We start from the raw sequence: 13,792 nt of genomic DNA, 5'->3' as shown, positions 1-13,792 counted from the left end.
TTTACAGGGGAAAATTGCAAAGTACAGTAAAGTAATATCTACTTTTAAAAATGTATTCCATATATTATCTTGTCTTTATTTCTCTCCCTCCTTACATTTGCAATTATTCTGAATCTATAACTTTTTGGTATAGAACTGTTAAGAATCCCATGGTAGCTAAAAAAACAGAGTGAGGTCTCGCGAGGACCATGGAACATTTAGGACAACAAGGAGTAGGAGTAGGGAAGTGACTTTACTTCTATATAAGGCACACCGACAACGGGATTCTGGGGTCTACATTTTTAAAAAAATATGTACAAAAAACTGGAAAGGGTTTAGAGACAATCCACAAAAATTATTCATGAGCTGGGGAAAAAATGCCATAGAGAGATTTAAGGAGCTCCATCTGCTTACTTTATTTAAAAAAAACAAACAGATCTAAAGGTGACATGATTACAGTGCATAAATATCTTCACAGGGAGAAAATATTGGGAACTAAAAGGTTCTTCAATCCACTGGAGAAAAGCACAACAAGAATCCATGGCTGAAAGTGAAAGTCAAATTCAAACTGGAAATAAGACAGTGAGGGTGACTAACTACTGGAACAAAATATCAAGGGAAGGGGGTGGATTCTCCATCTCTTGATGTCTTCACATCTAAATTGGATGCTTTCTAGAAGATGTGCTTTAGCCAAACACAAGTTATTGGGCTCAACAGAAGGGTAAGTGGGTGAAATTCTTTTGCCTGTGTTATTCAGGAAGTCAGTCTAGATGATATAACGGTACCTCCTAAACTTAAAAGAGAAAAGAGAAACTGTGTAATTCTATCATCCTGAGGTCCATGCTAGTGGATCCAATTCCAAAAGCAGGGCCTTAATTTGGAAATGGAAATACACAGAAATAAAGGTATGTTGATATTAATAATGGTTCTGATACTCTAACCACTTACAGACTCAATCAGGAGAAAATGCTCTGAAGTCAGTGAAGTTTCACCACTTTAAAATTGGTGACAGACAAATTTCCAGCCCAAAATATTTATTCTGAAGAATCTCTGAATTCTATTCCATGACATGTAGCTGAGACCCGCTCGTGTATATTTTTTTGACCCTTTCTTTTTTGCATTCTTGGATTCAATTGTACCACGTTCTTTCCAGTGCATTTATATATATATCTGTAACTTCTTTCCTGTCCTTATAATATAATTCTATGCGTGACTTTTATTTCCAGGGTTAATCAAAGAATGTGGTGCTTTTGTGAATTTTAAACTGGCCTTAAAATTGAAAAGAAATAACTCAGAAAAAGCACAACAGTTAGAAATTCAACTATATAATTAACAAAAACATTAAACAAATCTAAAGGAGAAAGCCTTTTGAATGGTCAGCACTAAGTCCCATACACGATTCTGTTATTCCAACGTTATGCTGGTATTGGTATTGATTTCAGTGAAGTAATCGGCATAGAACTAGAGTTCATGTGGTGAATCAAGACCACAGACTTGAGGCAAAATGTTGATCTGACATGAGACAGACAAGGTGGGTGAGGTAATATTTTTTATTAATATTCTGGGACCAACACAGCTACAACTGCACTGCATACAACAATCTGAATTAGGGTCAATAAAAGGGAGGATTCTTAATAAAAACGCCATGGATTTGGCAGACATGTTTTGTATCATATACATTTCTTTAACATTGTGCTCATTTTAAATTGTCTACTGTCCCACCATTGATAGTCTTGCATGAACCCTCTAAAGTTCAATCAACTCAGCTGCATGATCAGTACAGATACAATGGTTACCACACACAGGGTTATTTGGATTAGTGAATACCACACACCATTAAATCATCTGCCAGATGGCATCAGAAGAAAGCTGCAACTCTCACACTTTCATTTCAACAGCAGCAAACAATGTTCTGTTTTTAAAATAAACTCTTCCAGATGAGCAAAAGATAAACTTTGTGGTGGTTTTGCTTAGTCTTCCCTTTTGACTCTAGCTTTAACAAGGGTTCTGACTGGTTACATTAATGTAAAATCCCAATTTAGACCACCACAGTACAAAGCTGTCCCTCTAGGCTGCATCAAAATTCCATGCTCCTTATTGAATGCAATATTTTCACTCATCAACTTCTGTCAACAGAAGCCTTAAAATTGAACACCTCTCCTGTTAAGCCATTTCCTGTCATTTTGTTTTTTTCCATAGCAAACATATTGCTGTGTTGTTGAAGCAATGACCATTTACACTTTTCCCAATGCTTTAACCCCTTTTAGAAATAATAGATGTCCAAAAGCAAACTTTATTTAAAAAAACAAATTCAAACAGCAAAGTAGGTTGATAGGCCTTAACCTCTGTTGCAAGTATGTTTAAAGGAACATCACTGTTGCCTTTATTTTTTGGATAATACATCATCTCCTACTCTGCTTCTACTGTGCCTGGGTCCTAGGCTTGGTTGGAGCCTCAGTGCTACTGGAATACAAGTTATTAATAACAACACATGACCATGGATACATGCGATATTAAGAAAAGTGTTTTGAAGTTGTTCATTTTAGGAAAGTATTATGGCCAAAATTTTCAGACGTACTCTCTGAATTAAGATGCCTCAAGATTTGGGGAGCACAATTTGAGCCAATTTTGACTTTATTTTTCAGAGGGTTTGAGTAGAACTAATTGAAAATGAGGAAAATGCAAAACATTTTGCAAAAAAGGTCTATATTTTTCCACCGAAAATCTTTGGAATCCAACATTTTCCTGCTAATTGTAGTTTCGAGCAACTGCAGTTCCTGTTGACTTCAAGTGGCGTTGCAGGTATTCAGCACCTCAGAAAATCAGGCCTGGGATGTCTCAAGATGAGAACCCAAAAAGAGACTACCTTTGAAAATGTGGCTGTTAATCTTCAATGTTTGTATTATAGGCTTTGTCACCCTCATGCATCTCAGCCCGATCAATGGTCCTTATTCGCACAAGAGGTCACTTGGGCTCCCAAAGGACTATAGGATGAGGATTACAGGATTGAGCACTTCATATGCAGGAATCACTTTATTCTCCACTGAACTGCAGTCACCTCTGGCATGGATGGAGGGTAGTAGCCAGCTAAAGAATTGACGCTCGGAGCAACAGCATGGTGGAGAAAATAACATATTGGCAAAGGATAACCAAGGAGTGGGCTCTCTTACAGAAAATGCCTTGGAATCTTTAATATCCACACAGTAAAGACTATGGTTTTTTAGGTCTTTTTGGAAAAGTACATACACAATAATCTACTCAAAGCTTAATGCATCTAAGAGAGAAAGGGCAAAAAAGAGGCTGGTCAGGATTGGAACATGCACTTCCAAGCAGTCTAATAGCCTGACCCCACAATGCACAGACAATCTTAAGCTCCCCTTGACTTCACTTTAAGTCGATGGGAGGTGAAATCCTGGCCCTATTGAAAACTATCATTGACTTCAATAGGGCCAGGATTTCATCCTGGGAGTTTAGGATCCTTGGCAGCTGGCAAGGTGTTCAACACTAAACCCAGGGTTGTGAGTTCAATCCTTGAGGGGGCCATTTGGGGATTGGTCCTGCTTTGAGCAGGGGGTTGGACTAGATGATCTCTTGAGGTCTCTTCCAACCCTAATAATCTATGATTGTGTGAACACCTTCCAGAATTAGGCTGTATTTCAAGCCTGATGCTTATGGTGGCAGCATTTCATTTAGTGTTATTATACCATACTGGTCCCAGGATGTCAGACAGACAAGGTGAATGAGGTAATTTTTATTAGGTCAACTTCTGTAGGTGAGCTCTTCTTCAACTCTGTGTAGCTCAAAAACTTCTCTCTTTTGCCAGCAGAAGTTGTTCCAATAAAAGATATTACCTCAGCATCTTGCAGCACTCATGGCATCCAGGCCATCCGTCCATTGTCCCCCACCCCTCCGAGTTACAGTGAGTCTTCTTCATTTTATCTGCAAATATATAAGAAGTAAAACAATTTCAACTTGCAGGAGAGGTTTGTTAACCTTATTAGATGGCTGGTGTGCCAGCCTTTCTGAAGGATGATTAGTAACATGTTCCCTTCACTATGCTTTTTACAACAGTGGTTCTCAAAACCTTTTTTTTCGTGGACCACTTGAAAATTGCTGAGCGTCTCAGCGGACTTAATGATCTTTCCAAATGTTGTTTGTACCATTAGCTAACTATTTTAACGTGCTTTGGATAAAAGCTCTCTCTCTATACATAAATAAACTTAATTACCTTTTTTGTTCTACAAATAAAGGCACACATATTTTAATATCAGTAGTCTTGCCTTTCTAATGCGATGAATGTGCCCTTTCTACCCTGCTGTGGTAGCCCCCGAGCTATGGCTGGGAAGGAGTGGGGAGGTTCTCTCTACCACTATAGCAGCTACAGAGCTGAGCTAGGAAGGAGGGCTGTCTCTCCCTGGCAGCCCTGGAGCTGGAGAAAGTCACCTCTTTCTCTAGCTGCCACAGCCCTGCACCTCCCAAATTTCCCCCACTCTCACTTCTCACCCCACTTTCCCCTCCTATCTATCCAGTATTCCCCCCAAGACTACCACTTCACCTTACATGTGTGTCTTTTCCAGGGTCTAGGCACCTAATTAGTGGAGCCATACCTGCACGGCTCCACTAATTAGGTGGGTGGCCCTTCATTCTCTTGTGTGTGGCTGCCCAGGCACATGCCTCATAGGGAACTATGGTCCACGGACCACAGTTTGAGAACGTCTGGTTTAGAACATTTGGAATCAATTAAATATTCAAATATAAGTTCTCAAATCTGAGTCCAGTCACAACAGATGCAAAGGCACTTCTGGTAGCTGAGGGGGTGGGTAAGAAGCCTGTAGGGAGGCAGTTTTTCTGTTATGAGAAATATCAATTCCACTCTGAGAGACATCAAAAATAATGATTTGGTAGTCTAGGCCTCCTGGATCTTTTTGCCAGCCAAATAGCTCCTTCAAGCTTAACTTGGGAAAATGTATATGTAAAGGGGAATAGGCCTTGTATACTAAAATTATTTGAATGACTCTTGCAAGTTATTTTCTTTATGGCCTGAAGTGGAAATAAATCAAATGTATTTAAACTGGGAACTATCCATATCCGCATAATTCCCTCATGCCCTTACCCTATTCTCACAGGACTCAGGCTTTGAAGCCTGTGATGCTTTCTCATAGTAGGAAGCTTGCATGGACAAAATGGGCAACCACAAAAGAATGAAATGGGAGTTCAAAAAATATTTCTTTTTTCATTGTTTCATGGAAAAACTGATCATTTATCTTACCTTAAGATGGACAATTTGTATTGGAAGTCTCATGCTATGTACAGCTGCCCACTCACAGTTGTAGATATTGGGTGTTTTTAGAGTAAGTGTCCCAACGGTCAAGACTCAGTATTTTCTTCTGTACTCTTTTTTTTTTTTAAATATTAAATATGTACACAAGCCCTGTTTGCATGAACAAAGACAGCAAAAAATGACAGTGTTGATTCAGCAAAGTATGCAAACTTATTATTAAGCAAAGTATGCCACTGACTCCCTGTCTAACGTTCAGCAAATCTCTTTGAAAATCTCCCTAACATGTCTGTGCCTAAGGGATTAAGGTACAGAATTCCCACTTAAGTGCTTTTCGGCATGGCACTTTTCTTTGCAAGCTATGCTCCAGTAGGCATCCCTGACCCTCTTCTAACATGCACACAGTGGTTTTGATGGGGTAGCAATGGAACAGTGGAACACAGATCATAAATTTGAGTTCTATTTATGTTACCTTGTTTGTTTTTTTTACTGTTTCACCAAAGAAGCTAAAGGTATCTTCTGGTCTGTAGGGACTTGAGAGAACTCATCTTGTTTTTTGTCAGAAGAATTTGTGCCCTGGTACAACTGGTCAAAACTTCACCTTGTCCTCAGTATTATGCTGCATGGTAGTTGGTTGATGCCTTCCACTCCAGCCAGGGCTGCATTTCAGTGGTATTACATATAGTCATTTGGGGATTGTTTTAGATGAAAGATGCTAGATAAACGTAAAATAGGATTTCACAGGTTGAATCCCTGTTTATTCTCTAACCATATTTCCATCCTCTCTCTGAGATGGCCCTCTGCATTATTTACAAACAGCACGTTTGTGTCAAACATTCAGAGTACACAATAATCACACACTTCAGTTCTACTCCTACAGGTTCTGTTGCCTAAAAGTGAGCAATATATGCTGCAATTACAATATAGTGAGCAATATATGCTGTAACTATTGTTACCGGAACTTTAAAAAAAACAATTTTCCCCCTTAACTTATGATCTTCTAGATTTCTCTGTCTTCCTCCCAAAAGCATGGAGCTCCTGCTATGCCTCTTTCCTATATCCACAGCACTGCATCTCTGGAAAGAGGTGTGGAAGGGATGAGCACAATACAGTGTGTGTGTTAGAACAACATGCAGTGAGTATGAGTTAGAACACATACATTGTAAATGACCTGAGAATCTCAAACATGGTGTTACCTCAAGTGTTGAGCCAATAAGAATTTACAGTGTGATAGATTAAGCTTCAAACACTTCAATATTTAATATGTATATATAAATTAATAGTAGTAATCAAGACCCTAAAGCACTACTTTCTTCATATTCATTAAATTTAGTTTTACCTTAAATTGATGCTGTTAAATAAAATTACTAAAGAGAGACAAGCACATCATAATTAACCAGAAATAGTTACTAAAGTTATATATTTATATTAAAATAATAAGGGAGGCATCTTTATGTAATATCCCTATATTTATTTTTGGCCTATTTTAATTCCATTATCTCTGCATAGTAGAGACTCCGTAAGCCTATGTAGGATAGTTGCCAAGGCTACTTTTGTCAAGTTTGTGTATTAGTTTCTTGATCATATTTGTACCATGCATGCATTAGTGAGGTTAAGGAAATAAGTATCATCAGTGACTTAGATATTGGCATAGAAAGTATGCTTATTAAGTTTGCAGATGATACCAAACTGGACGGGATTGCAACTGCTTTGGAGGATAGGGTCATAATTCAAAATGATCTGGACAAATTGGAGAAATGGTCTGAGGTAAACAGGATGAAGTTTAATAAAGACAAATGCAAAGTGCTCCACTTAGGAAGGAACAATCAGTTTCACACATACAGAATGGGAAGAGACTGTCTAGGAAGGAGTATGGCAGAAAGAGATCTAGGGGTCATAGTGGACCACAAGCTAAATATGAGTCAACAGTGTGATACTGTTGCAAAAAAAGCAAACGTGATTCTGGGATGCATTAACAGGTGTGTTGTAAACAAGACACGAGAAGTCATTCTTCCGCTCTACTCTGCGCTGGTTAGGCCTCAACTGGAGTATTGTGTCCAGTTCTGGGCACCGCATTTCAAGAAAGATGTGGAGAAATTGGAGAGGGTCCAGAGAAGAGCAACAAGAATGATTAAAGGTCTTGAGAACATGACCTATGAAGGAAGGCTGAAAGAATTGGGTTTATTTAGTTTGGAAAAGAGAAGACTGAGAGGGGACATGATAGCAGTTTTCAGGTATCTAAAAGGGTGTCATCAGGAGGAGGGAGAAAACTTGTTCACCTTAGCCTCTAATGATAGAACAAGAAGCAATGGGCTTAAACTGCAGCAAGGGAGATTTAGGTTGGACATTAGGAAAAAGTTCCTAACTGTCAGGGTAGTTAAACACTGGAATAAATTGCCTAGGGAGGTTGTGGAATCTCCATCTCTGGAGATATTTAAGAGTAGGTTAGATAAATGTCTATCAGAGATGGTCTAGACAGTATTTGGTCCTGCCATGAGGGCAGAGGACTGGACTCGATGACCTCTCAAGGTCCCTTCCAGTTCTAGAGTCTATGAATCTATGCACTTACACAAGATGACTTATCAGGAAGAATTGTGGGGCATATTAGACTGAATCTTATGCACATTTCACTATGAAAGGCAGTATGATAAAAATAGATAATTCACAAAACAAACCATAGGATCAGATTTTGGGCTCTGACACACCCTCCAGTCACAAAGAGCTACTGAAGTCAATGGTGAGGAATCCACCAGCCCAAGGCTTAGTGCAGGAAAAGGGCCTGGATTCATATCTCCAGAAGAGCAGGTTTGACCCAAATAAAATAGAACCTGCTGTACAAACATACATATATACTAGATTAATGGCAGTGACAGATGCTAATTTATGGAAGGCCATCTTGAAAATATCTGACTTGTGACCCACAGCTGAGTTATAATATGGTTTGATATAGTTCCTGTTCAGGCAGCCAGTGATATGCAATTGTGGGAAAGGGCTTTTGTGCTATGAAATAGTACTCAGAGGCCTAGAGGATTATAGAGGGAGAGTGCTCACAACTCACTGGTAAAATCTTTCACATTTTTAGCTCGGATTGCTCACAAACCCAAATTATCCACAAGAAAAAGCAAACAGCCACACATTTCACCTACAATCCAATACAGTGTGATGTCTGAGATCAAATAGTGGAAGACAACAAAGCAGCATATCCATTACATAGCAAATAACTTTTTATTTGTAGAACAAGTAGCTTTCTGAAGAGATTTAATGCTGAAATATATTCAAACACCCAGGCTGTTAGACTCTAGTTCTGTTTTTTTTTTTTTTTCAAAATACAGATTTAAAATACAGAATATTCTCTACTTTAAAAGAGCTGTACGAATTACTCCTAGTAGCTTTGAAATCTACGAGCAAAATAATTTGTGTTTCACACCATTCAAGGGGAAAATACCATTGCAGAAAGCTTCAGGGTAGCAAAATATTAGTTATCTTCATTCCTTTCAGTAGGTCTTTTTTCCTAGCATTTATTTTAATAATCCAACCATCACTTCACTGATATCCCAAAGTTTTCTTGCAACTAAATCATCCATGGCTTTAGGCAGCAGTTCCTCCTCTTTGCAATCCCCAAAATACTTGCCTGACACACCCTCTACTTCTGCAGAGGAGGCCAAATAAATAGAAGTCTGGGCTCCTTCCAATGGGGTTTTGAAGAAAGCCCATGACACCAAATTGAAGAGGGGTTTTGCCAGCAAAGGAATATTCATGTATCTGCCTAGATTGGTTCGGACTATACCGGGATGAAGCACGTTGACAGTGACTCCTGTGCCTTCCAATCGGCGGGCTAGCTCCCTGGTGAATAGTATGTTAGCCAGTTTACTGCGACTGTAGCCAAAACTTTTATTGTAACTTATCTCACTGTTCAAGTCTTCAAAGTTGATCTCTCCATATTTGTAAAGTTTGGAAGAAACTACCACAATCCTGCTTGGGGCAGAACTTTTGAGGAGGCCAAGGAGGAGGTTAGTAAGCAAGAAATGACCCAAGTGGTTGACACCAAACTGCATCTCGAAACCATCCTCTGTCTTCATGTATGGACATTGGAATATCCCCGCATTATTGATCAGAACATCCAGTCTCGGCTCTTCCTTAAAATAGCAAAAATAATCAGATTTATAAACACAGCAATCTGTTATTAAGATTAATTGTATTCATTGACCTTTATTAGGAAAAAACCATTCAACTGCTCATCCTCTAAAATGGGATTTTCTAGGTCATGGTTATTTTAATGTAATCTTGGACAAAATAAGTGTATTGATAGTTGTCAGTAAGAGGAGTATCAAATCACATGGGATGTGGCGGGGGGGAGGGACTGTGTTACTCTGAATATAGCTAAAATATAAATATTTTTCAAGAATAGCATTTTTTAATTGAAATCCACTGAAATTATTCTGTAATACCAATTTCTTTCCAAAGAATTATCAGGATGTGACATTAAAGAAAAGCTGATATGTGTACTACTGGTTTGTATTTATATTGTAGCAGCACCTAGAAGCCCCAGTCATAGACCCTATTGTGCTAGGCACTGTACAAAGAACAAAAAGATAATCTAGCTCTTTGAGGCAGGGATTTAGGATTAAAGAGATACTGCCAACAAATTTTAAACCCATCATTTGATTAGGGAAAAATAATTAGATTTATGATGAATTTTGAAAACACTGCTATTAATGATTTCAAACAATGGTACCTAGTTTAAAATTGGTCTGAACTGTGGTGGACCAAGATACTATGTTTTGCCAATGCACAAGAACCAGAAAATAAAACTGATAACAGAAAAATGAAATCTAAGGCCTCAAATACTTATGCTCCAAATCCTGCATAGTCTGTGCACCCAGAACTCTAAGAGGGAAACAACTTAGGAGTTCCAAAGTGTGATTCCACTCTGAAAAATAACTTCACACAAGTGTCACTATAAAGTTCCATGTTTCAATCTGAATGCTCAGTTTACAACAATCTGCCCCCACCCCCATCTCTGCCAGTCCTGCAAATTTAACATAGGCTCTGGAAGTCAAGCTGAGCTCTTTCTGGCTCCTTACCACCAGTAAGAAATTTTCTCCAGGCCAGATTCTATCTTCATTTACACCTTTGAAATTTAATAGTCCACACATTTTGCCATAAATGGCACAAGTATAACTTAGAGCAGAATCTGATCCTGCATTTGGAATTTAGTTAATAATTAAATCAAGCTGGGGCTTGATCCTGCAAGACGCTAAGTTCCCTTAACTCCTACTGGTATCAATGGGAGTTGAGGATGCTCAACATCTCACAGGATTGGGTCCTTCATGCATGAGTCGGAAAGAATTCACCTCTCCCCCATAGCTGCATAGTACTGAAAGATGTAACAATTTATCATTGAAGCCAGCATATTACTCTGAATATACAATGCAGTTTGTGCAGTGAGGCTAAAAAAGGTGAAAAATGAAAATTCAGGTATCTAAACACCCACAATGAAAGCCAGGCTGTGGGAGTGCCAGCTATGTCTCATCTGATCAATCTAGGAACCTCCTTTATCTTACAGACAACTTCAGAAAGGAGTCACAAGTTCAGAAAAGGGGAATAACATAAATGTGTACGTACTACAGCCCTTTGGAAGTGTTTCTAGAACTAGTCATCTCAAACATTTTGTTTTCTCCATCATTTACGCCATGGTGAGGGTATTCTAAAACAGCAGATACCAGTAGAAATAAATTTAATAGCGGCACTACCTTCCCAGGCTGTCTCCAGCTCACTCCCGGGTATATCACCCCACACACTTCATCTCATGCCTCACTATTTCGTTCTCAATTTTGCTTTTGAAAAGGCAACACTTTATTTGGTTTTGCCACTAGGGAGATTGCCAGCTTAAAAATCACTGTTTTTTAAATGTATCACTAACACTTATGAGGCACTACACCAGATCAGAAAAAAGGATATATTGTTTTCCCAGTGTTTACTTTGTGCATTTCACAGCACTTTGTGTATAGTCACATTCAGTTTCCCCTGTAAAGTCAAACAAGCCCAGATCCTGCAACTGGATCTATGCAGTTGGCCCTAAATGGCTTCCCACTGAAGTCAGTCCATGACAAACCAATTACAGAATTAGGGCTTTAGTCAATTTCCCCTGTTTTACTTTTTTAAAACTAAATAAGATGAAAACTGTTTATGATATTTATTTTTTAAAAACTCCTTAATTTTTCTTACAGGTAGATAAAAAAAGAGCAAATTCAAATGGTAAGGTGAAAGAGTAATTGCCGAATAATTTAATTTAATACCTTTTACATGTAAAATTACTCTTTATCTTTGCGATTCATATATCATGTAATATTAAATATGTCTGGTTAGGCCTCAACTGGAGTATTGCGTCCAGTTCTGGGCACCGCATTTCAAGAAAGATGTGGAGAAATTGGAGAGGGTCTAGAGAAGAGCAACAAGAATGATTAAAGGTCTTGAGAACATGACCTATGAAGGAAGGCTGAAAGAATTGGGTTTATTTAGTTTGGAAAAGAGAAGACTGAGAGGGGACATGATAGCAGTTTTCAGGTATCTAAAAGGGTGTCATCAGGAGGAGGGAGAAAACTTGTTCACCTTAGCCTCTAATGATAGAACAAGAAGCAATGGGCTTAAACTGCAGCAAGGGAGATTTAGGTTGGACATTAGGAAAAAGTTCCTAACTGTCAGGGTGGTTAAACACTGGAATGAATTGCCTAGGGAGGTTGTGGAATCTCCATCTTTGGAGATATTTAAGAGTAGATTAGATAAATGTCTATCAGGGATGGTCTAGACAGTATTTGGTCCTGCCATGAGGGCAGGGGACTGGACTCGATGACCTCTCGAGGTTCCTTCCAGGCCTAGAGTCTATGAAATCTATGAATCTATGATGTTTTTCATATTATTTAAAGTATAAATACAAAATAAGCCTTGAAAAATTGCTGGCGCCCACCACACACTTCTGAAAACATGAATGTGCTACTGGCCACAAAAAAGTTGAGGACCACTGCCCTAAACAGTGTAAATTGTATCCATGAGATGCTCAGTGAAACCATTTGTTGGCTTGCTCATGCTCTTCTACAAAATCTCTTAGGAAAGCCTGCAGGACGCTAGTGAGCACTTCACAAAGTAGGCTTGCAGAATCCAGGATAGGTCTGACAAAGTCAGAACAATTATGGACATACAGTATACCCGCAATATAACAAACTCCTTAGGATCCAAGCCATTTGTTCATTACAGCAAGGGGATGATTATACAAAGAGAGACCCATGACAGAGAGGGGAGAAGAAGTGGGGAAGACAGCTTCTCCAGCCCCATGGCTGCAGCTGACAGCTCCTCCAGCCCCACAACTGACAGCCCCCGACACAGCCCTATGGCTGGAGGTGGGATCCAGGGACTGAGTTCATTATATCCAAAGATTCGTTATTATGAAGGGCATTAGAGAGAGGGTGTACTGTAATAGAAACGTGCTCAGTGTAGATTGGATTCAGATGACCCCATGAAGTGCTCTCTCACTGCAGCCTATCCTCTATGCTGTAGGTAGAAGGGGGCTCACACTTAAGCCAATTCACAGTCACAAATTCCCAGATGCCTTGCAGAATAAACTGCAGCAGATTACAGCTGTCCTAGTTTTTTCTTTGCCTCCCAGAGAAAACAGGTTGCCCCTTGCCTGCTGCATCTTGATATAAGCTTGTGAAGGTGATTTCTGGCTGCACTGTATAACTCCATGGGCCCAGTCCTCCTTCTTACTGGTCAACATAGCTAGTAGAACAGGAAAATTTCCCTAGAAAAGGAACTTTGGCCTAATAAGGCTTTGTTCCCTGGGTTAAAAATCAATATATAACAATGCACCAAAACATTACATCACATCTCAAAATATTTTGGGATTATTTTTAATGCCCTACAAGATGCAAGAATAGCTCTGACAAAAGCGGCTAATCTTCACTCAATTTCAGCACTGAAGAACCCCAAGTCACCAAAGGGGTAATCTGAAGACTTTGTAGACCTCGCTGGATAAGGGAGTGAGAGACAGGAATGTTCCTGAGTTGCAAACCTGCAAAATGGCTACTAATTACACATGCAGAATGATTTGTTGACAAACTCCAGTTCTCTACAAAGGATAGGATGGTGCCAACTATTTCTGCCCTTGGATCAACTAGTTCTCTCACATGCCATCTCCCATGTTACCTTCACCAAGGCCTTGTAACGCCCATATGAGCTTCCCCCTTGCCTCACTCCAGCCTTCCCCATCCTTCTCTCCCTCCCCCACCTCTTCCCCTATCCTCCTCCTCACCCCCGGCCTACTCTCTCCCCTCACTCCATCCCTTTCTCTGCCCCCTCTCCTCCTACTGCTCACCCCCCCAGCCAACACTCTCCCCTCACTCTATCCCTTCCTGTCCCCTCTCCTCCCCCTCCTCACCCCCCAGCCAACCCTCTCCCCTCACTCCATCCCTTCCTGTCCCCTCTCCTCCCCCTCCTCGCCCCCCAGCCTTTGATGTCTTCTGAGTGGCCTGGTTCCTG

General features: G+C 39.8%; 1 protein-coding gene across 1 annotated transcript in view; it reads right to left on the bottom strand.

The window, feature by feature from the left end:
* Positions 1–1,515: 1,515 nt before the first annotated feature.
* The window catches only part of RDH14 (retinol dehydrogenase 14), a 13,559-nt gene continuing 1,282 nt past the window's right edge, over positions 1,516–13,792 (bottom strand). The window contains 1 exon segment of the mRNA XM_075063467.1: positions 1,516–9,488. Within this exon segment, the coding sequence (XP_074919568.1) occupies positions 8,776–9,488 (713 nt within the window). The 3' untranslated portion in view covers positions 1,516–8,775.

Source organism: Chelonoidis abingdonii, chromosome 3, assembly GCF_003597395.2.
Source record: "Chelonoidis abingdonii isolate Lonesome George chromosome 3, CheloAbing_2.0, whole genome shotgun sequence".
Classification (NCBI taxonomy): domain Eukaryota; kingdom Metazoa; phylum Chordata; order Testudines; family Testudinidae; genus Chelonoidis; species Chelonoidis abingdonii.
This window is presented reverse-complemented; position numbering and strand designations above follow the sequence as displayed.